General features: G+C 44.2%; 1 protein-coding gene across 5 annotated transcripts in view; it reads right to left on the reverse strand.

Annotated features, from left to right (window-relative positions):
* Positions 1–470: 470 nt before the first annotated feature.
* Positions 471–24,802, reverse strand: part of KANK4 (KN motif and ankyrin repeat domains 4) — a 56,014-nt gene continuing 31,682 nt past the window's right edge. For all 5 annotated transcript variants that reach the window (XM_019489157.2, XM_019489158.2, XM_019489159.2 and 2 more), the window contains exons 5-10: positions 23,672–23,902; positions 19,486–19,573; positions 16,495–16,714; positions 10,366–10,508; positions 8,721–8,921; positions 471–2,518 (exon numbers count right to left, since the gene is read on the reverse strand). In XM_019489157.2, the coding sequence (XP_019344702.1) occupies positions 2,417–2,518; positions 8,721–8,921; positions 10,366–10,508; positions 16,495–16,714; positions 19,486–19,573; positions 23,672–23,902 (985 nt within the window). In that variant the 3' untranslated portion in view covers positions 471–2,416. The remainder of the gene's footprint in view (positions 2,519–8,720; positions 8,922–10,365; positions 10,509–16,494; positions 16,715–19,485; positions 19,574–23,671; positions 23,903–24,802) is intronic.

Here is a 24,802-nt window from a genome sequence, read left to right on the forward strand (position 1 = left end):
GCAGAGTTTACAAAATACCCCTATGACTTGACTCATACTCCATGTTGAACACTGCTCTGTTTCATTTCACTCCATAGTCAAGAGACATCTTTTCACTAACTTTGATATCAATTAAGTCAGATTTAGTGGGTGCATGGACACAAGACACCTTAATGCACGGAGGACTTTTCTATTGCACATTAGTGCATCATGGCAAAAACTGTGCTAATGCGCAGTAGAATTCGTCTACCGCGGCTTAATCATCACAAAAAAAAGTTTGCCTTTGTTACTGCACATTAGTGCAGCTACTGTGCTTTTATCTAGTACCTTGTATTAGAGGTACTAAACTTAACGTGCATTAGCAAAGGCAAATGTATCAACGTGTAGATGTGCCCAGTGAGGGATGGTCCCATGTCAAAGAAAACTAGTTCACTTGTAAAATGTGTTATCTACCCCAATAGGTATAGAAATAAATGCACTTGTTTACCAAGTAAAATCAAATCAGACCTTTATTCAGGCATGAAGGAGCTAAATTCATTTGGATATACAGTTAAAAATGGAAGATGCTTCAGATGCAGTGATTGTTAAGAATGCTTTGAATTAAAAAAAAAAAAGAGAGAGATTACTACTTGTACCATAGATTTCAGCATGAAAACACCAGAATGGTGCACCTGCTATCAGTCTCGCAAATCGATCATGCTATCAGTCTTGCAAATGGTTTTCATGTACATTCTAAATACCAAGGAAGGAGATAAGGTCCCAAATGGGTTTTAGTCTGTGAATTGCTAACTTTCTCTTGTTGTTTGTCAGTCAAGGATTAGGTTCTGTTTAGTAATAAAAGTGAGGAAGTTGGCAAAAGAGCACATCTTTTTTTTTTGTAAATTCCACTGACTCCATTTTCAATGGCTTTGCACTGCGCACAGCTCTGAAGATCAAGCATGATCAAGTGTATGATTTTTCCAGACTGAAGTGAGTGCAAAGGCTCTTATGACTTCACTGGGCATTACACTGGGTCCTAAATGAAAGAGATCTAACACTGTTAATCAGATCTCAATGCACAAGAAACTGTGAGAATGGATCATGGACTTATGGCTTGATCGTGCGAAGTAGCAAGTAATTCTTGTGAGATGCTGAGCTCAGTGGGAGCTGAGGATGCTTGGTGTTTGACAGGAAGTTCTCATCACTCTGCAGGATAGGACCTGTAGAGGAACAGCCCTGAGGCATGCCTAATCTACCATGGAAGGGGAAGACTTGTGCCACTGGAAGTTAGGGAAGATCAGCCTTCTGTACGTACTGTAGACAGCGCTGGAATAATGCCAGGCCCCGAAGGGCTATGGCTTTCAGGGAGGAACCCAAACTTCCCTGAAATTGGGAATTCATTTGCATTAAGGGGGGGGGGGGGAATCTGCAGGTTAAATTACAATACAGATTGAAATCTGCCCAGTTAGGGGGATTCCAAAAGATTAGCATGATGGAAACTGAAGACCAGATGTTTGCCCAAAAGGCACTCATCAGAAATGGCTCTATGGAAAATAATCATGAAACCTTCTCCTAATCATGAGGCTATATTAACCTATCCTTGAAGGGAAGTTTGTTATGGTCAAGTCATTTGTTTCCTGTGCAATGTTTAGGATAATTTGATACATCACAATTGTGCCTGCACATCCTCTAAGTGATATATAGTGTGTATCAATGGACCATGTTTCCTGGTTAATTTAAACCTGATTAAAAAAAATAAGAGCCATATGGTACTTTCAAATACAAGAAAAAACAATGTCTGTGTATTTGGATCTGGTACATTCAAATATTTTCCTAGAGCATTAATTTTAATTCTTACATCTGAGCCGCATAACCAAACATAAATAGGATTTGATATTTTTACATAATCTATCCAATTTGTATTTGTTGTTACATATACTAAACAATCATGGACTGCTAACACATACAGAAGGCTGACAATAAATAGTAAGACACAATCTTGCAAGTTAAATGAGATGTATTTTAAATAGTTGATTAAAAAGAGCATGATCATCTAAAGTTATTAAAAAAGTAAGTATTGCTTTTCGGATGTGCTGTGAGGGAAGGCGTGTTTTGTTCACCAATCTGGCAAAACTAGACTATGAGGGGGACATAGAAGAATTCAGCTTTAACATCAACCATGTTAATAAAAGACAGTACAGTAATCTAACTCTTTGGAACAGTATTGGAGTAATGTATAGCACTATGCATAGGTTAAAGCTATAAAAGCAGGCTTAATGAGGTGAATTATACATTAGGAATGTATGCAAATAGCTGACATAGTTCATTCCATCAATCAGTATAGAAACCAGCAGTATGGCCACAATCGTAGCCATCTAAATTGGAAGCGGAGCGGTTAAAAGAATAAGCCTATTGTTATCCATTCCTTAGTCCAATGAATGTGATTTTTCGATTTCCCTTATTTAGACAAAGACGAGCTCTGCTCTATGTGGGCTTGGAGAAGCTCAGCAATTTCCACGTGGGCAGACTTCAGAGCAACAGACAAAGCAGAATTGCCATCCTACATGGGGAAGGGAAACAGAAAGAAAAAAAAAATCACATGAACTTTACAGATCTTTACAAATCTTACAGGACAGCTGAGGTTAATTAGCAATTTTGAATGTGCAGGCTTCTGTGTGGCTCTTCAGTTGAAGGAGTTGCAAGCACTGCAGTGACAAAATATCCCCCAAAGTCAAAATTATTGTCTTCATTATTCCTTACAGAGCAAAATGGCATTTGAATGTCAGAAGTTTCTACCTTTCGTGTCTGCTCCTGATAATGGCATCAAGTGTAAGGAGATGCGGGTGAATCCAGGCAGGCTGTGCTCATGGAAATTAGCAAACTCTGCCACTCACACCCTTAGCTATCAGAGCAGCTGCTTTACCTCAATAGCAGGGCACCAACCTTCTGACATTCAAAGTTAATGAGTTTCTGTTGAGGGAGATGATGACAGTCTCCACTTGCACGTGTTTAAATCGGATAATTATATTTGCTTGCAACCCAGGATCATAACTCTGGGCTCTCTGCCCTGAGGTTGGATGACTTGATTCACTATAAGACGATCTTGGCAGCCTTGTTTCTTGACCTTATCATAGGACACAGATAAACAGAACTTCCTGGGTCACTGAATCCCATATCCTGCAGATTCAGACAAGCATATCATATAATCTCTTCCATAAATTTATCTATCTCCATCATAAAAACAATTAGGTCCCTTGCTCTCCTCCCACAGGCAAACTCTCCTAAAACTTGACTCTTCTGACAGTTAGCAACCTTCTAATTTCTAGCCTGCATTTCATCATGGGGTTTGTACCTACCTGTTCTTGCGTTAAGATTATCCTTCCGCTGAAAAAGTCTCCTCTCATATGCTAAGCCCCAGATGTATTTATAGAAAACAACCATGTTCCCCCCCAGCCTTCATTTTGCTACGTTAAACAATCCAAGCTCTTGCACACTCCTGCACATTCCCATGATCATCTTACCAGCTGGTCCAGTTTGAATTCAAATTCTTTGAACACATGCAATCAGAATCATCCATTATATATATATATCAGTATTATCTTGACCTCCTTTTGGCGCCCTCAGCAGTGGCTCTTCCCAATTAGGTACTGCATAGTTAAGACATAGTGCTGCTTACTTAGTCTTCATGAACATATCTGTGTACCTGTTGCCACTGACCGAACACTTGTGCATTGAATAGTTGATTCAGTCTATTGTATTAGGTTCAGATACCTTGGCTTGTTCTCTCACCCTTATCTGGCATCAGAGAAGAGTTGCTCTTTTTTGAAGTCTCCTAAAGCTGTCCTGGAGAGGTGCAAGTGGTGGTTTCAGAGACACTGAAACTAAACCCAAACTGTGCATGGAAGGGCCACACTTCCAACCATTGCATGTAGTCACTCAGAAACTCACCTCTCTGCGGTGCTGCCAGCCTCCAGCTGGTCTGGCAATTAGACGTGCCTATTGTGCTTATGCAAATGGCATTGTTCAGTCCTTGTCACAAGCCTGAAAACGGCTTGTCAGCAAACTTAGAAGCAAGACTTCTTTTGTGCTGCACAAGGGAAATCTGATAGCAAGGCACATGCTACAAAAGAGCAGCTTTGAGATGGATTTGGATTGACTGTGGGGGGCTTCAGGACATGACTTGTTTTGTATCAGCAGCTGTCATCATTCAAATAAGATGTTACACTGTGGCACAGCTCCATCCTATACTAGCCTAACTTCTGTACTGATATTAATCATGTAAAACAGAGAAAAAGACTCTGATATAATCTTCCAGATTCCACAGACACCCAAGAAGCTGAATTACTGCCTCAAATTGTCATCTTTATCCTAAGAAATTTTCCCTCTTCTGCTGCTTCAGTAGTATTCACATTACATCATAATCTCAGGTAGACACCTGACAGATGGGCTATAAGAAACTGTTTCTATTCAGGAATTAATGGCCAGTTATTCATTCAGCAGAATTTCAAATCTCCTTTAAATAAATCTTCAGTAAGACTGTGATAGTCTCTCTCTCTTGTTACTGAAGATGATCCTTCCAGGACTGAAATTAGGGGGGTTTGTTTGTTTGTTCATTTTGTTGAAAAGTGACTGTGATCTTCTCTGAGCCTATAGTTTCTGTGCAGCGAAGTAATCTCTCTAACCTAAGTGTAGTGGAGGAAGAGGACAGAAATTTGTGATGTGTCAGTGATAGGGTATTTGTTGCAACACTCACTCTTGATAGTACCTGAGCTGCTCATTTCTACTGCTCAGGTGCACTAGTGAAATTTGGAGCAATTTAAATGTCTGTCTGAACAGCAGAAGTTGATCTGAGCTACTCATGTTCAATGATGTACTGAGCCATTTTCAAGGATTATTGGTAAAAACCCATTTGACGTTAGTGATGCCAGGATTTTATCTTGTACGTTCTCAGCAGGATTTAATAGACTTTGGGCAAGTTTTAAAAAAACCTGGGTTAATTTTGTGGGCACAATGGATCTCTAATGGCCTGACTGATGCTGCCAAATTTGAAACCTCAAACTAGACATATTCTGCACCTACAATGCTGTTTGTAGTGAAAGGCTGCAGCTATAGCCCGTATGTCTAGAAAAGACATGGCCTTTTCTCAAAGCTATGTATCCCTTTCTGCCTGTACATGTATGGAGCATTTTTTTTCCCTATTGTGATTCTCCAATATGATCATCCAGCTCCAAAAGATCTTTCCAAAGTGACTACTGGAGCTGGGATTATCAGAGGAACTGTGAATGTTTGATTACACAGACAGTCAAGTCATTAACATGAGTGTCTAACTATTAAAGCTCCTTTAAAAAATTACTAGCATTGTTCTGCACTGAACAGGAGAGTAATCCAGAATGGCTTGAAAAGATGTTGACTATATCCAGAAGGGCTCTTAGAATCATATGGAGATTGCGGAGATTGCTTACAGGTTTTATAGGGCTTTCTCCCTTGGAACTATATACTTCTGATATTGTCAATGAGTAACGTGGGTGCTTTTGCAGCCTCACTGAATTGCTGTCCTTGTGGTAGTTCACAAAGAGAGAACTAGTAACTCAGAAGGACCACGGCTTCTGTGGATCTCTGAGCCATGCACAGCTAGGGGATGCTGGGGTTGGGATGGCTGTCACTAGTTTCAGGACCTTTGCAACTGGGTCTCGTTGTCAAGAGGGCGTCTGCACCTGGAGACTGTACTAAGGGAGCCAGAAAGGCGGCACCCAAGTTCTGCTCAGCCCCAGCAAACTAAGAGGCTTGGATCCAGCAAACAAGGTTTGTGTCCAGTAAAACAGTCTGGGGAGTGGTCCCTGTGGAAATGTGTCCAGGGTTGGAACAGAAATGTAGTCAAGCCAGAAAATAAAGCCTGTTAGGGAGAATGGGGACATAAGATCACTAAACTACAGCTCCCAGAAACCAACTCGCAGTAATTCCAAGTGGGAATATTTTAATGTAAGGGTATCAGGGTTTTTTTAATTGAAAAGCCAAAGATCTATGTGTCAAGCAGATACTTTTTATCCCCCACAACCAAAAAAAAAGGTTAGTCAAAACATGAATTTTCTAACAAAAATAGTTTTAATGGAGGAAAAAATTGGTCATCCTTACTAAATATGAGTACAGCAAATATATTTATAGTACTAAATATGAGTATAGTTAATCACTTTTCAGGTTTTTAACTTCTTAGACATCTAAGTGACTTGTCCAAAGTTGCGCAGCAAGTCTGAACCTCTTGACTCTCAGGCCTATATCTGACCCATTATACCAGTGTTGCCCAACAAATTATTGAACATTTTGGTTGGATAAGCACACTAACATTTTTTAAATCTTTTTCTTAACTGGGAAAGGAGTGGAGCTGGGACAGTATAACTGAGTGGGATTTTTCCCATGGAAAAAAAAGGCTTTTAATGTTATAAAACAAAAAAAAAGTTAATATTGTAAAATGGGGAATTTAGAAGGAATCCAAATATTTCCATAAAACATTTTGATTTTTGTCCAAATAGCATGTTTTGTTTGTTTTACAAACTCTCCCCTTTTCTGTGTCATTCTCTTTTTCTGGTTTGTAAAACACAGCGCACACTGTCTGTAGCTCACAGAGCCATAAGAGTGTCTTTGGATATGCTTACATGGCACAGTGCGGTGGATGATATAAAGCCACATACAGCGTTGAATAGCAGTGTTCTGTGCAGACTAATTATCCTTGCTGAGGACACTTAGTCTAGACAGAAAGCCATGCCGATGTACCTACATTGCTATGGTAACTTGGATATCTATACATGGTGGTGTATTGTATATGTAGAGTTTTATATAGAGCCTAGAACAATGCAGTCTTGGCTTGTGACTGAGGCGTGTAGGTGCACCTATAATACAAATAAAAAATAACGATGATAATGCTCATAATGGCTGTAAGTCGTCTCTCTAGGTTTCCCTCACAATAAAATGTAGAAAGAGGGCTGCCTGGAGATAGTGTGGCTGCACAGTCTGCTTTGGATTAGCCCTGATGAGATGTTGGGATTTCGCTACTCAATGGAAAGATGAAACAGCACTGGTTCATGTTCTGGTTTAGGCAGCTGCACCTCTTAGACTAGGAGGAGCTTAATTACTAGCTGTCAAGGGCAAGGTGGTTTCTCCCCTCCTTTCCCTCCCACCTTTTTTCCTGTAATTTTTGAGGAAAGAATTACCATAATTGCTTAGGGTAGCTTGAAAGTTCAGCCTGGACGGCTCCAGATGTCAAAAATTCAGACACATCCTGGTAGGTTTTGCTAAAATCTCTCCTGTTTGCCCCCCCGTTACAGCTGTTCTCAAGTTTTTTAGATGCAAGACATCCCTCCAAAATGCCAGCTCTTCATTTGCACTTGTTGTTTGACTGCAGAAACACAAAATTATTCTTCTGTTGCAAAGAAGTCAGAAAGACCACAACAGATCAAAATGTGTTTAATGCTATGGATTTGTAGTTGAAATCTCTGAGTTAATCCCGTGAACCATGTTTGCATACCTAACAATGCTAACACTTGCGTGCTACCCCGGGGCACCCTTAAAAGATCTCAAGACACTCCAGGGTATCACAGCACAGTGGTTGAGAATCAGTGCTCTTTTACTTTAGTGTTTGGGTGCATGTCTATAATTAGGCAGCATTGTGCAGAGACCTTCCCTCTCCAGGTATTTACGGAGTCCTATCACCATGGGTCCCGAATGACTGCATCTCTTGGGTGCACACATAAAGGAACCTGGAGTTCCTATACTGAGCACTGACCATAGTTGGAACATGGTAGCTATTGTCTTTTGCCAGCATTATGCAATTTTAAGTTGCCCTTGGTTTGGTTCATACAGACATATGGGTCTTAATGTAATGCTCTGTGGTTTAAATGAAGCAGCAGTCTGTTCGCACAGGATATAGCTGTAGTTTAGGTGCAGTGCATCAGAAAGGTGGATTAAAGCTGAGTTAATAGATCATCATTATTTTCAAGAAGCTTGTACTCTAATTATATGGTAAATATCAATGGGACACGTGCTATCATTTATAAACTACTTGTCCTCTCTAATCCACACTGACAAAAGCAAATGGCTTTTTCTGGTCACAGCAAACACATCTAAAAAAGGAAACATCTTGAGTGCCAGAGTGCATCTGTGCAACCCAGGTGTTACTAGTTATTAGTATTTTAAAGGGACAAAGCCTACACTAAAACCCTCTCTCTCAGTTGCTCTTTCATATGCTGAAACTCCAAGTTAGGAGGCCTCTGTGGTTTGGTACTGGAGCCACTTTGAGTTTACCTTAGTGTGCTCTGAACCCTGTCCAAAATGAATGCTCAATGGACTGAAAAATCATTGGCTGCGTAATGGGGTAGAACTGTACCTGGTACATTTGGGGATGCTTTGTGGAGGACTCTTAAGATAGCAAGTTGCCTACAGAAGGTGCTAATCTCATTTTTTTTGTTTCATCTCTCTCTGTGCAGTTACGCAACCTGGCTTAGAATCAGTAATGGAGCTAATTCTCTTCCAAGTCCCTCCCCTGCTCTGGTTCTCATTATTGCTGAGACAGCTGAGGCGCAGAGCCAGAGTCCACTTGCTGAAATGTTGGTAAGAGGGATGCTTCCTTGGAGGTACCTAGTTTACACTCCAGTTCTAAGGTAGGAAGGCCATCTGATTCCTATATATGTTCATTGCCTGCCTCCCGGGATTCAATTACTGAGCTCCTTCAGCTCTTTAAAGTTCATGCTGCAACCATGTGTCTCTCTTACCTTGTCAGTTAAGGTGGCGTCGCACTCCGGGTGAGCCAGAAAAAGTTTCACAATTTCGGCGTTTCCTTGCTGACAGGCAACCATCAGCGCTGATACTCCATTATCATCCTTCAGGTTTACGTCAGCCTTGCAGGACAACAACGCTTTCACCATATCTTCCCGGTCGTGGCTGACCCCTAGCATGAGGGCTGTCTGGCCTCCCTAGGAACAGGGCAGTGACAAACCAAATACAGAGACTCAACAAGGGAATACAATTTTTTTTATACAATCTAGGAATTTGCACAAACAAAGGACCCTTGGCTGCCTATACAGGTGCTGGCGGGTGGGGGTAGGCTCACCGTCACATATGTATAGTCCCAGAGGCTGTAATAAAACTTTGGTCATTTAGAAATTGGACTTTGTCTCTCTTCTGTGTATCCTGGCCACTCAAAATTTCACTTCAAGAACGCGCCTAAAATACACTTGGACTGCTCCAAGCATGCAGGTTTTGCAGGCGATTTTTCCATTAGCTGCTAGCAGCTAGCAACTGTCTGCAGCTGAGCACTTCCAATGCCGTGTTCTAGATGAAGGGAGCATACTTTTCAGCTAGCCTCCTCAATGCTGCCCTGCCTCAAGTATGAAATTTGGAAGCAAAATACGTCTGCCAGGGTGCCTCAAAGATAGGGTGGCCATCGAGGTACCTTAAGAATAAAGGACAGTTGCATATTAAGGCCCATATTACTTCACTTTCTGGCTTTTTAGCTTAATTTTTTCACCCTCGTTCCTCAGATTTATTTCAGATGTTATGTCTTGTTTTTAAGAAAGCTGCCAGGAGTCCCAAAAGATTGGTAAAAGGTTACTATGCCATCTTACCAGGCTCCAAGTGCCTCCCTTAACACCCAGCAAGTGGGAGCTGAGAGCACTTAGCAAAGTACTGAGCCCATTGCAGGATGAGGCCACAGCATTAATTTTCCTTCAAGTGTTTTAATCAGCAGCTGATTGCTACATATTTATCAGCACTTGGATTGAGAAGCATCGTTGTGATTGGCTGGCAAAGTGCAGAGGGTTTAATTAATCACCATGGACTGCACAGTTTGGCTGGATCCGCTGCTTTAACTTTCTAAACTAGCAACTTCCAACATAAACACATCTTGCTCTGAGTTTCATGCTGTATATAAAGCACAAAGAATGTAATTGTCTTCTCTATCGAGATCTTTAAGAGGGATTATGAAGGAAATTAATTATGATTGCAGAGTGTTAATAAATTAGTTACACTTTGTTGATGTAGCATCACAAAGGTTGCACAATGGAGCACCTGCAGCTCTTGATAAGAGTAGCCACTATGTTCATTCAGACTCCATTTAACCATGCAATAACTGCATCCCACCATTGGATTATTTGACCAACCATTTCCGTCCTTATTCAAGCCAACCTCACATTGGGAGGTGGTAATGGGAACCAACTCATTTTGAGTATAATTCGGCTGTTGTGTCTGCAGGGTTTGATTTGTGAATTATTTTTGCCAAGTGAATCCTGTAGACTGCCTCACAGTGGTTGGAAGACAACTAGTCCTTGTAGGCTACAGGTAATTTAGGCATCATCTAGGATCCAGCTGGATGAGTTTATTTGTACAAAAAAACCCACAGACAATTGATTACTTGCTTACCTGACTTGCCCGTATGTTAACATTCCCAAATTTCAACAGCTTTAGCACCACTTCCATGTCTTCATCAGTCTCCGCTGAGGCCAGTGGTGTGATCATCACTGCAGTGTAGCCAGCTTTGTTCTGATGGTCCACATCACACACACCTAAAGCCAAGAGTAACTTTTTTCATATACATTTACATAGGCTAAGGAAGGAATTTTTTTCCATCCTCTGTTGCTACATGCATCAGGGGCTATTTTTGTCTACTACAGAAGCACTGGGTGTTGGCAGGTTAGGGTGCTGTGCCTTGTAGTTGTGAGACAGGCTTGATTTGTGTAGTTTTAGTAATAGGTTAGACACTGTATGGGATGGTTTGGAAAGAGATGGTTCTGCCTCAAGCAGGGGGTTGGATGGGATGACCTGAAAATGTACCTTTCAGTCCTACTTTTCTATGATTCTACGTAGACAGAATAAGATTTATTTATACAACACGCTATCTTTCTTAATCAATGTAACACTTCATCATGGAAACTTTACTTCATCGATAGTCAAAAAGGACTGGCCATTTTTAATACTGAATTCTTTGAACTTCTGTCTCATTTGCTTTGAGAACTGAAAATGGCAACTCTAGACAAAGCTAATGGAGACACTCAGTACCTGAGTTACTGCTTGTCAGTAGTAGCTATTTTCAGAGGTGCACACAAGCTAGGTAAACTGAACACCAAGGACTGTCTGTGGTAGTTCAGGTTATCTCAGGGAGACTGCCAAGATCATCTCTCCAAAAAATAGAAAAAAGGAAAAGATTTGAAGGAGAGGGCAAAAGGTGAAGGACCTGAAGTGGGAAATGGAAAGAAAGTCTCGGGGTATGGGCTGAGGAGGGAGAGGAGGATCCAGGTAGTTAACCAAAGACTGCGGCGCTGGTGTCATCGGGAAGGCTTTGGCTTCCATGACCACAGCCCGCTCTGTGGTGAGAGAGGCAACGAGCTGCTGGGAAGGGACGGCCTCCACCTCTCTCCGCTGGGGAGGAGGCTCTTCTCAGCCAGGCTGGCTGATCTGCTCCACCGGGCTTTTAACTAAGCCCGCCAGGGGACGGGGGGACCACCACCACTGCTGGCCCGCTGAGCAACCCCTGTAAAGCCAGCAGGCCAAGGCATTTAAGGGATCCCACCCCTGCCCCAGCCCTGGAACAAACTATAGGCAAGGCAGGGGCCCCCAAGGGGACACTTGTGTGCCTATACACAAATACCAGGAGCTTGGAAAATAAACAGGAGGAACTTGTCCTCCTGCTCAATGCAAATAACTATGATGTCACAGGGGTAACGGAGACCTGGTGGGACTCCACCCATGACTGGACCATGGGTATAGACGGCTATACCCTGTACAGGAGGGATCGAGTGGACAAAAGGGGCAGGGGTGTAGCTCTCTATGTCAAGGAAAGCTATACGTCCCTGCAAGCTTACATGGGCAACCACAGTGGACAACTTGAGACCCTCTGGGTTAAAATCTGTGGGGAACACAGCACAGGGGATACTATAGGGGGAATCTACTACAGACCCCCTCCCCAGGGTCAAGACCTTGACCAGGAGTTTGCCAGGGAATTGGCTGAGGCTGCGCGCTCCCAGTGTATGGCTGTCATGGGAGACTTTAACTACCCAGACATCTTGTGGGAGGAGCGCTCAGCCAAATCTGAGCGGTTGCAAAGCTTTCTCTCATGTGTGGATGATCTCTATCTGATGCAGGAAGTCTACAGGGCGACTAGAGGTAAAGAGCTGCTCGACCTGGTACTGGCAACTGGGGACGACTTAATCAGCGACCTAATGATTGAAGGGAAGCTGGCTGACAGTGACCACCAGCGGATCACCTTCACCATCCGCTGTAAAGCTGGCAAGTCAGTCAGCAATACAGAAGTCCTCGACTTCAGGAAAGCTGACTTTGACAAGCTAAGGAGGCTTGTCAAGGAGGCCCTAAAGGGCCACAACCCAAAGGGGAGGAGTTCAGGATGAGTGATTGCTCCTCAAGGGAGCAATTCTGGATGCGCAAGAAAAGTCCATCCCGTCTCAGAGGAAAAGCAGCAAAAGGGCACAGAAGCTCCCTTGGCTCTTCAGAGAACTAGTGGACCTTCTGCGTCTTAAAAGGAAGACCTACAAAGGGTGGAGGACTGGAACCACCACCAAGGAGAAATACTTTGCAATGGTCCAGACCTGCAGAGAGCAAACCAGGAAAGCCAAGGCTGCGACAGAACTCCAGCTAGCTACAAGTATCAAGGCCAATAAAAAGTCTTTTTTTAGATATGTGGGGAGCTGAAGGAAAAGCAAGGGCAATATTGGACCCTTGCTAAACCAAATGGGACAACTGACAACTGATGCCCATGAAAAAGCAAACTTGCTAAACGGGTACTTTACATCAGTTTTTCACCAGTCCCATGGGACACCCCTGCCCACTGTAGGTCAGGGAGGCCCGGGTGAGGGAGATTCCTTGCCCTCCATTGAAACTGACCTCGTGAAGGAACACTTTGAGAGGCTGGATACCTTCAAGTCAGCCGGCCCTGATGATTTACACCCAAGGGTACTCAACGAGCTGGCGAGCATCATAGCTCAGCCCCTGGCACAGATCTTCGAGAGCTCCTGGTGCTCTGGTGTAGTGCCCGAAGATTGGAAGAAGGCCAATGTGGTGCCAATCTTTAAGAAAGGGAGGAAAGTGGATCCGGCAAAGTACAGGCCCATCAGCCTGACCTCTATCCCAGGGAAGGTCTTAGAAAAGATTATTAAAGAGGCCATTCTTAATGGACTGGCTGACAGCAACATCCTGAGGGATACCCAGCATGGGTTTGTTGCAGGTAGGTCTTGCTTGACCAATCTCATCTCCTTTTATGACCAGGTGACCTACCACCTGGACAGGGGGGAAGAGATTGACATCATATACCGTGACTTTAAAAAAGCCTTTGATCTGGTATCCCATGATCACCTCTTGGCAAAACTGGCTAACTGTGGCCTTGACCTCACCACGATCTGCTGGCTGGGGAATTGGCTCCGCGGTAGGACCCAGGGGGTGGTGGTTGATGGGAGCCAATTGTTGTGGTGCGTGGTGACCAGCAGGGTCCCTCAAGGCTCTGTCCTTGGGCCTATACTTTTTAACATCTTCATCAATGATGTAGACATTGGTGTCAGAAGCAGACTGGCCAAGTTCACTGATGACACCAAACTCTGGGGTAAAGCATCCACTCCTGAGGACGGGAGGATGATCCAGGCTGACCTTGACAGGCTCATGAAATGGGTGGATGAGAACCTGATAGTGTTCAACACTGAAAAATGCAAGGTTCTCCACCTTGGGAAGAAAAACCTGCAGCATCCTTATAGGCTCGGCAGTGCTACACTGGCTAGCACCATGGATGAAAGGGACTTGGGGGTCAGGATTGACCACAAGATGAACATGAGCTTTCAATGCGATGCTGCAGCTAGTAAAGCGAGCAAAACACTGGCTTGCATCCACAGATGCTTCTCAAGCAAATCCCAGGACGTCATTCTCCCATTGTACTTGGCCTTGGTGAGGCCACAGCTGGAGTACTGCATCCAGTTTTAGGCTCCACAATTCAAAAAGGATTTGGAGAAGCTTGAAAGAGTGCAGAGGAGAGCCACACGCATGATCAGAGGTCAGGAATACAGACCTTACAATGAGAGGCTGAAAGCAATGGCACTCTTCAGTCTGAAAAAGCGCAGGCTCAGGGGTGATGTGGTGGCCACCTATAAGTTTATAAGGGTGGTCACCAGGATCTGGGGGAACGTCTGTTCACCAGAGCACCCCAAGGGTTGACAAGATCGAATGGTCACAAACTCCTCTGTGACTGTTTCAGGCTAGACATAAGGAAGAACTTTATTGTCCGAGCCCATAAGGTCTGGAATAGACTGCTGCTGGAGGTGGTCCAAGCACCCACTTTGAATGCCTTCAAGACACATTTGGATGCTTATCTTGCTGGGATCCGATGATCCCTGCTGACTTCCTGCCCCTGGGCCAGGGGGCTGGACTCAATGATCCTCTGGGGTCCCTTCCAGCCCAAATGTCTATGAATCTATGAATCTATAAGGACAGGAGATTTCTAAGGAGGGGCACTGCAGTGAAAAAGTTGCAACAGAAATAGAAAAGCTGAGTAGAGGAGGAAGTTATACTATAATTAATTAAAGTAAATGTGTTCAAGGTAGAAGGGAAGGAGATGCAAGAAAGAAATTGGAAGGAAACTTGTGAAATGAACAGAAACTGTTCTACTGACTTCTAAGAGAACAGAAATAGCTCTTCCTTTGCCCTCCCACCTGGAAGATTTGTACACCAAAAAAGAGTCAGTAGAAGGGGGCTTGGAGAGAAACATTCAAATGCAAAGTTAGAGAACAAGAAGGTAGAGACCTTGTATAAGAAATTTTGTATAAGAAAATTGAGCAAATAAAAAGGAGTGCAAGGAAGACAAGTATAAAAGGATATGGGTTAAACTTGTTGCTAACATTTAAGAGATGCAATGACTCTCGCTCAGGCAAAATTATTAGTTGCAAGGTCAAGGCTATGGCAAAAGAGTTGTGTCCTCAAGCAAGTCTGGAAGTGATCTAAACTAGATCCTTCTCCCAGTGAAGAATGATGAAACTCCTATTGACCTCAGGTGTCCTCAGGATTGGGCTCCTACTTACTTGACATGTCAGTGCGTTCAATGACTTACAAACACCAAGCAATAATGAAAGCCCTAGTGTCTGCTGACGTCATATAGTGCTCAGAGCTAGAATGTTTATTTCTAAGCAGTTAAAGTCTGGTCATGGTCATCAACGTTATTCTGATGAACGATGGCACTCCACTAATGCCATGACTCCTCTAGAGGTGCAAAACTCAGCCCTGCCCTGACTCATGACGTACCTATGTACCACTTGTTTAAACTCTCACAATAAGGTCATGGGGTGCAACAAAAAGGTGAATTTCACCCAATGCACAGCCTCTCTGTTCCAGTGAACTTTCTTCCATAACCAAGTTTTATTCAAGTCAACACTGCAGAGCTGATGTAGCCATTGAACCACTATGTAGATTCTGATTTTCCTTTGCGTGTTTCCATTGGGACACAGGCCAGATATGCTGCCCTAATCTAGGTTGTTTGTAGCGATGTACCAATCTGAAAGATTACAGTCTCAGATGATTTCTAGGCTGAAGTTTCAGGTGTTATGAGACAGAAAAATCTTTTGATTTTTCTGGCAGATTTGTAGCTTGATTTCACTTACAACCAAGCCCTTTTAGGCCCTTTAAATTGCTTCATCAGTAGGGGTTATGCATGCATTCAAGATTAATTTGTTTCAAAATGCGTGATTTTCACAGCAGATGTATTGACTCTTAAATCAGATGAAGCAAGCAATTAGTGCTAGTCAAACTATGCTTTTATTGACTTAAAGCGCTTACATTCATTTCAGAAACAGCAAATCGGCAAATTCCCTTAAGAAATCCATCACTCCTAGTGTTCCAGTGTGTGCTTTTATGCTCTTGGTGGTGTAGATTAGAAATGAACTGTGTCTAAACTAAAGAACATTTAACTCCAGTATTCCCCTTTGAACTTAGTTGCCTTGGGGCATATAACAAGAGAACAGAACAAACTTCTCTCCATATTCTGGGGTTACTTGGAAGTCTATTATAACAATTGGTTTATAGATGTGTATGATAATATGCCATTTTCCTAACATTTAACAGATTGTCTTGCCAACCAAGAAAGGGCAAAAGCTTCTTTATTCAGTCTGAAAGCGCTTGCATTTTTATCTGATAAAATCTCAGCTGGAAGTTTCATTCTTTACAGCATGAGCTAAAAGTTCAGTAGTTTAGAATGCAGTTTTTTTTCTGCTGAGCTGTTTCTGTTCTAATTGCAGGGCCTGATCTTGTGAACACGAACAATTAAGTGAAATGCTTACTACTATAATTAGTCTCGGTTGAGTCGACAGGGATTACTCACAGCAGTAAGAGTCCTATCCAATCTTTGCCAAAGCTATTGGATAGACCCTCCATTTGATTCAATGAACTGGGGGCTTGCTGCGCCTTAGAATTATGATCAGATTTTTTTTTAAATCTGGGCAAGGCATTAAACATTGTGATCCAAAATAATTTGTGTACACGCACAGGCATGCACACCGCAATTCCTACCTGTATCTAGCAGAAGCTTCACAATCAGAAAGTTGGAGTGGGAAACGCTGTAATGAAGAGCAGTGTTCCCATTTCCATCGGCTACATTTACAATCCTCTTCAGTAACTGGGGATCAATCGCCTGGAATTCCCTGAGATACACTGCAACAATCTCTGGGCTGGAGGATTTCCTGCTTGACACCCTGAACCACTCTTGACAGACAGAATTGAAGACATGTCTCTAAAACACAAACAATTCACAGTTACTTATAAGACTTTACTTCTCATTTTGTTTTAGCAAGGATGAAGGGGCTTGACTGCGGGACTGGTTGGTCTCCTCTGATAGTTCACTGGCAGAGCTGGGATTTTTACTCTGCGGCTAGTAAACAAAACTTTGCATTTACTGATAAATGTGTAGGGTGGTTTGTGTTGGTAAAGAAAATATAAAAACATGCTGTAAAAGCAGCAGTAGTTGCTTGTTGGATAACATTTTTCTTTTAATTAAAATTGGCATCCATAAAGGGAATGATTGTAAATAGCTCTAAACATTATTAGAGTGAAGTTTGCTACATGGAAAATTTGCTTCTGATGAGCCAGTTAGCCATCTACTTTAATTCAGTCAGCAATTATATTTATTGAAGTAGCAGTGGACACAAATCTGAGCTCAACACCTGTACACTGGTTTTATGTACCACAGCAGCTGTGCTCTTCTTTGTAATGACAGGAGTTAGTCTATGCTGATCCAACATCTCTTCCCAAATAGGTGGGCAAACAGGTTGGTTTTCCTCAAGTGTTATGACAAAATAGCGTCCCCAAAGGCTCTACAAACTCAGTGCTAAACTGTGACTTTCCACCACCCTTATGTAGGAGGTAGTGCATTGCCCAAAAGTTGCCTGGGCTCTATATAGTATAATTCAGTCACAGTCTGACTCCTGGACATGTAGAGCAATGAACAGCAATGAATATTCTTTGCCAGTATATCTGCAGTGCCTACTATTTTGGGATGCTCTCTACTCTACCATGATTCTGCCTATTCCCAGTTCCTGCCTGAACGGGGCAGACAGCTGCATCTGTGGGGAGGGGATTTTCTTCCAGGTGCTGCTACCCAACATATGGGTAACTGGCACAGGGGAATAAGGAAGTGCCTTATTCCAACTTAGGGCAAGCCAGAAGGGAAGTCATATGGACCTCAGGTTCACCTTCAACAAAATAAGCCCCGTCCACCCACTCCCATAGGGTCACACCAGAGACTGCAATTAGGCTGAGCAGACAGGCTGGAGTGGCCCCAAGTACATGCTACAGGGCTACCTTCAGGGACCCGAGGTGGAAATGGACACTCGGGTTTGTTCCAAACCACTGGAGCTGCTCCTGAACTATCCATTTGCCCTTCTCTCCAGTCCTGGTGTGCCCCAGCAGAAGCAGGTGAGCAGGGCTCATTTTGTCTTACGGTGGTAGCCATGGAATCGGGTGGAAACCTATACAGACCGAGGTGTCAAACACATGGCCTGAAGGCCACTGGATGTGGGGAGAGGGTGACCTGCTGCAGAATTTAGGTGCATTTGGCCCTGCTGGCAGCAAGCTTAGTTTGCTGCTGCTGTCCCCAGCCCCTTCCCCTGAGCCCAATGCTACCGCCAGACCCCTCCCACTGCCAGCAGACCCCTCACCACAGACTTCTTGCCACCTCTGGACCCACTGTTGCCACCACCTCCAGACCCCTTGCTACCTCTGGACCTCTACTGACGTGGTGGCCTCAGGAGCTACACCCCTGCCCCAGGCTGGATCCAGCCTGCAAACAGCACCATAGTCTAGATCCAGGCCAGGGTCCCAAGTGAGCTTGACCCCCTATCTTTACTAACAGTGCAGGTCCAAAGGAGAAGAGAAAATAGAGGAACAATTGTGTCTGTGGAACAATAAATAATACCTTGTTTACACATAAATAGGGAAGACATTTCCTAGTGAAACTTTTTTCCCTTCTCTAGATGATGAAGCCCTCCTGTGTGAAAAGAAGGGTTCGGTATGCGCTCTGCTCATTAGGCACTCCCTGGCGCAACTTTTCTCCACTTGATGAGTAAAAACTTCCAAATAAGCAAAAACTAATGATGCATAAGCTTCTTCTTCCCAGCTAGTCAGCATAATCAATTAGCCAATTTTAGACTCTCTTGTACCATATATGAAGACTGAGAGGCCACGGTTTTTACAAGGATTGTGTGCCTTCCCCACTCTAGCCTTGCCTAGAGAGAGAGTCTATATGAACCCAGGCCCCTGCTAAGCCATCAGTTGTTTAGTTAGGGAGGGAAGATGGATCCCACCTAGCCTCTTTATTCTTTCCCAGCATTGCAGTTCTTAAAGCCAGACCTGGAGTCTCTCTTAAACTGACAGCTGCTTGACACAGTGCAGTGAGGAAATCATCCTTGATACCCTATATCCTGCACTCCACTGCCTTGCTGTTACCTATTTACCATGCAGGATGGGGTTTGCATGGGTGGGTGCTACTTTGGTCTCCTTATGGTTTAGAACAGGGCAACATTTTCCAATGACAACCCCAAATGACCCAGGTCAGGTTGGGTCTGAGATAAGCTGGCGCTAGGACCAAGCCACTTATGCTGCTTCTCCTTGCTGCAGTGCATCTTGGGCACAGCCCCTTTCCCTCCCCTGACTCCAACCCTTCCCTGAGCTGAAGCCACGTCTCTGTGGACTGGGTCCAAAGGCTCTGGGGCCAGATCTGTCCCATAAGCCATAGGTTGTGAACCCCTGATTTAAAACGAGGAAAAGATTTTTAAGCAGGGCGGGGAAGGTGTTCATTAGGTTTTAGTCTGACATGAGTGAACAGAAACATAGAAAAAGAGGCTTTGAATCTAAAACCAAAATCCTGGGAGTTGGCTTGGCCCATTTCTCCTTATGAAGCCATCCAACATGTGCTATAATAACCCTGCGCTGCACCATCCGGATAGTGAGCTATAGGATTGGCAGGGGAGGATTAGAGTTTGAATCCAATTGAAAAAATACCAGTACCAAATGTTTGTCACCAGTGGTCCTTATTTCAGAAAGGTGCTTCCTCAGTAACTGGCAGCCATTAAGAAAATCTTCTGATGGCTTGTATCTAAAAAAGGAAAATATGTTTGTAAATGAATTGTAAGAGAGAACTTTGAATAAAGATGATGAGTACATGCTTAAATGTTGATAGGATCAGGGTCCTGGGTTGTAAATTTGGATGGATTTGCTTTATATTTAAAAAAATCAACTTTAAAAAGGTTAAAAAAATCAATTCTGTTCCTGGATCTGATAGGAAAACCACTTTATCAACAACTAAATGCCCACAAAAGTCACTGGATCCAGCCCTTAACCTGTAAGGCCCGTCGGCTATGGGGAGAGCCTGGATAGCTGCATCTCAAAGCTCTTTGTGGCCCCTCTATGCTTACAGGTGTTGCACAATAAACTGGTTAATTTTGCAATTAACTAAGACCAGCTACACATACAAAGTACCTAGTCATAGAAATCATAAAGAAATATAGCTGGAAGGGACCTCCAGAGGTCATCTAGTCCAACCTCCTGCCTGAGGCAGGATCATCCTTATCCAAACCATCTCATACAATCATAATCTAAACACTATATAAGACTACCCTCAACCCTGACAAAACATAGACCTAAACACCTGAACTTGCCACAGGTAAAGCAGGGGAACCAGGAAAGCCAATGCCCTGCTTCTATAAAATGTTGTCAATATATTCTTAAGAAGTCCCAGGTAGAGGACCATGCCCTCTCCCCCTCCCCACCTGCTGCAGAGAAAGGTAAATCCCCCCCACAGCCCATACCAATCTGAGCATGGGGAAAATTCCTTTCTGACCACAAGTATGATGATCAGTCTGACCCTGAGTGGAGAGGCAAGACCCTCTAGCCAGGAACCTCTAGCTTTTCTCCTAGTAGAAGAATTGGCACACCCTGGCTTTAGCTATAGCCTACACCCAGTGCCTCTGGGGAGGATTAAAAACACCCTGACACATATAGCAGAAAAAAAGGGAGGGGGTTGGAGCAACCAGCAAAGCCTAGAAGCATAGGAAATGCCCATGGTGGAAAATAGACATAGCAATGCCTAGATCATCCCCAACCAGTGGCTGTCCAACCTCTTCTTAGACACCTCCAGTGAGAAAGAGTCCACAACTTGCCTGGGCAGTCTGTTCCACTGCCTCACTGTTCTCACAGTGAAGACGTTTTTCTGGATATCCAATCTAAACTTACTTTGCTGAAACTTCAAGCCATTGGTCTTCATCTTCTTCTCTGCGGCAACACAGAAAACGTACTTTCCCTCTTCTTTATGGCAGCCCTTCAAGCACTTGAAGACTGCTATCATGTCCCCACTTAAACACCTTTTCCACCAGCTGAACATGCCTACCTTCTTCAGCTCCTCCTCATATGACTTGCCTTCCAAGCCCTTCATTATTTTTATTGCCTGCCTCTGGACCCTCTCTAGCTTCTCCATGTCCTTTTTAAAATGAGGAGCCCAGAACTGCTGGAAAGTACTCCAGCTGAGGCTTAATCAGTGCCAAGTAGAGAGGCACTATCACCTCCCGGGTCTTGCACCTAATGTTTCTGTTGATGCAGCCCAAAACCACATTGGCCTTTTCTGCGGCTCCATCACACTGCATGCTCATACTGAGTCTGGTCTACCAAGATGCACAAGTCCTTTGCCAAAGAGCTGCCATCCAGCCAGGTGTCCCCCATTTTGTATTTGCATTTTTGATTATTCCTCCTGAAGTACAGCACCTTGCATTTATTTGCATTGAACTTCTGATATGAACCTGTAAATAATTACCCTTTGCTTATGGCTATTGAGCAAGTTATCTACCCACCTTAAAGCAGCTATATCCAGCCCACTTTTCTCCAATTTGTTTATGAAAAGGTCATGTGGGACCTTGTCAAAAGCCTCGCTGAAGTCCAGATATACTATATCCACAGCATTCCCTTCTTCCACCCAAGTAGTTGCTTTGTCAAAGAAGTAGATCAGATTTGTCTGACACTATTAGTTTTTCATAAGTCCATGCTGGCTGCTTGCAATCGGCCTTTTATCCTCCAGATACTTGCAAATGGCCTTCCTTAGGATATGTTCCAGTGACTTGCCAGGTATTGGGGTGAGGTTAACAGTCTGTAGTTTCCCAGCTGCTTCTTCTTGCCTTTTTTAAAGAGAGGCACTACATTGGCCCTTTTCCAATCCTCTGGTACCTGGCCCATCTCCCACGGCTTCGTGAAGATCTTTGCCAAGGGCTCTGAGATCTCCTCTACCAGTTCCTTCAGGAACTTGGGGATGAAGCTCATCTGGCCCTGCTGACTTGAATTCATTCAGACCCAACAAAAGCTCTCTGACCATCTCTCATTATCTCCTCCCTCAACTTGCCCACTTCCTTATCCAGCAAATCCCTATTACGTGTCTGGCAGCTTCATTTATTTTGTGAAGACTGAGGCAAAGTAGCTGTTGAATAGCTCTGACTTCTTTGCATCTTTGGTTAGAAGTTTCCCCCGGACTTAACAGAGGATGCACAGCTTCCTTGGTCCTTCTTTTCTGGCCAACATCCTTAAAAAACCTCTTCTTGCCATCCTTAACTTCCTTTGCCAGGTGCAGCTCCTTCTTTATCTTTGCCTTCCTGATTTTGTCCCTGCAGACTCTTGCTATTTCCTGGTATGCATCCTTGGTACCAATGGGCTTCCAATACTGTGCCCCTTAGAAGCTCCCAGCCCTTCTGGGTGCCTTGATCCTTCAATCTATCATCCCATGACACCAAGCCTATTATAATGCTCCTTATCACATCATAAAAAGGTCCAACCAGCTATAAAGTTAAACCCTGAAAATGTGCAATATTACAGCTGGTGTGTCCAGCTTTAATTAGCATGTGTAGCAGGGTCCCCCTGTGGCCAGGAGCCCCCTCAGCTACCTGGGCTCCCAGCCACAGGGGTGCACCATGCCCAGCCAGGGCTGGGAGTCCCGCAGCTGAGCAGACTTTCAGCCCTGGCAGTGCTCAGCAGCTGCAGACTGCGGGTGCCAGCAGCACTCCATAGCTGCCAGGACCCAGAGTCTCACAGCTGCGGAAGTGGGATCCTGGCAGCACCCTGTGGTACCAGTGACTCAGTGTCCCGCAGCTGTGGATGCTGGGTCCCAGCAGCCACATGGCACAGCTGCTATCTCCCAGGTGCGGGGGTGTGTGAAACACTTCTGAAGCTGGGAGATTGCAGCAACTGGGGGGAAGGGGCTCCACAAAACCCTGTGGCTGGAAGACCAAAGTAGGTGCAATCTCCCACCCGTTGGGGGAGGGCTGGCTCCACAGCTGGGAGATCACAGCAGCTGCAGGATCAGGCTCCCCCTGCACCAGCAATAAGGCACATGGGAGCTAATGCACAATCCCACACTCGTGCCTCCTGCCATGCACGTGTGGCACGGCAGGATGTGCAATTGTGTGGATCATGCATTGGATCCCATCGCACCTTCACCTGCACAGGTAGAGGAGCCCTGTGAAACATAATAAACAGGGCATGGGACAGGAGATCAATACTGATTTTTACAGTCTAGATCTAATGTTTAAAAGCACACTTTTGAAAAGCAGCATGTAGGAGACATTTGCCTGTAACATGCATTTTGCCAGGGCATTCTGAAAAATGGCATAATGATTGAAAGCACTGTTTACATAATTTTATTTTGAGTTATTTTTCTTCACCCCCACCCTCCACCCACAAAAGCCTCTACCCCACAGATAGGAACAGCATTATGAGATCCTAAAATGAAGCCATAAGTCTATTAACTTGCTCTATGTATATAATTATGATAACCTAGCCCAGGGGTGGCCAACCTGCAGCGCTGGTGCCACAAGTGGCACAGGCAGTCTCTCTGTGTGGCACATGGCAGGCTGGGGAGGGAGCTGGGAGCAGAAAGCAAAGTAGCAGCTTGGGCAGGGAACACGGGGAAAGAAGCAGACTGAGGAAGGACAAGGGATCACAGCGGCACTTGGGGATGGTGTGCGGTTGGCTCCTGCTGACCTCATCAGACAGGCACTGAATGTCTTGTAATCAGGCAATAGCAGCGTTTCTCTCTTTCCACACACATTATTACTTTTGCTGACAGCAGACAGACTGGCCTTTTCACTCAAACTCAGAACAAAAAATCACTGTTGTTCAAAGGTAGCAAACTAGAGCATTAGCTTGTTTGTCTGGTTACCTGTCAGTCTTGTGCTGAGTGCTGGCCATTGCTGGTTCTTCTCTTTTCTGCAGCTCTTCATCGTCATGTCTCGTGCACTGGGAGACTCCAGGTGACGCGCGGTCACGGTCGCTGGCAGCTCTCACCTGTCTGTGGGCTAAACTCTCATATTTTCTCTCTGTCTCGCAGTCAGAATTTCCTTCTGATGAGCTGTCTTCGCAGCTTGTGTCTTCACTTGAAGTCGTTTCATAACTAATTGAGGACACCATATATTATTCACATGTCCTTCCCCCTTAATGATTATAAGGTCTTAGCCAATACCCACTGAACCCTTGACTCCAGTGGGCTTTGGATAAGACCCATAGTGACTTCTATGTTGGACACCATAGAAGCAGGTCAAAAGACAAGAGCAGCACCAAACCCACACCTGAGCTGCTGCCAGAATTCGGTAACTACACAGGAACTCGGGGCCCATTGCCACTCTCATTTCCCAAGTATCACTCTATATAAGCAAGAGATTCAGGATCTTATTTATTGAACAGCAACAATTTCAGGGGTTAGGGGGAGGATTATTTTTGGTTTTTAGCCAATTATTATTTAATGCAAAATGTACAAATGGTTCAGAGATCATGGACCAGGTTGCACAGTCAGGCTCCTCTGTGCTTGCTTTCTTGCTGGCCCATGACACCCTGCTTTCTTGGCCACACTGAGGCAAAGTTTGTCAGGAGACCTAGAGAGCATCTACTGGGGAGGGCCCTCTCCTGGGAAGCAGAAGGCTTGGGCTTGAATCCTCTTGTACGGAGGATGGAATTGAACCCGTCTCCCACACCCTGGGCATGTGATCTAATCACGAGGCTAAGGTATAAAAGGTGGACATCACTATCTCCACCACTGGCAGATAGGTTTTAAAAAAATCAGCTTTGACTGCTGAAGATCCCAATGGTGTTGGTGTGTATAAAATGTGCTCAGAGAGCATCTACCTAATCTAGGGGTGTAGCTGTCTACCTAATCTAGCAACCCAAGGGGCTTAGACATCACTCTACTAGTTTCTAAATCCCAGTCAGGCTTAGATGGGCATTAGATGCCTAGTAGGTGCTCAGACTGAAATTATTTTGGACATGTGAACAACTCAGAACTGCAGCTGCTTAAGGA

The sequence above is a fragment of the Alligator mississippiensis genome, chromosome 5 (genome assembly GCF_030867095.1).
Source record: "Alligator mississippiensis isolate rAllMis1 chromosome 5, rAllMis1, whole genome shotgun sequence".
Classification (NCBI taxonomy): Eukaryota; Metazoa; Chordata; order Crocodylia; family Alligatoridae; genus Alligator; species Alligator mississippiensis.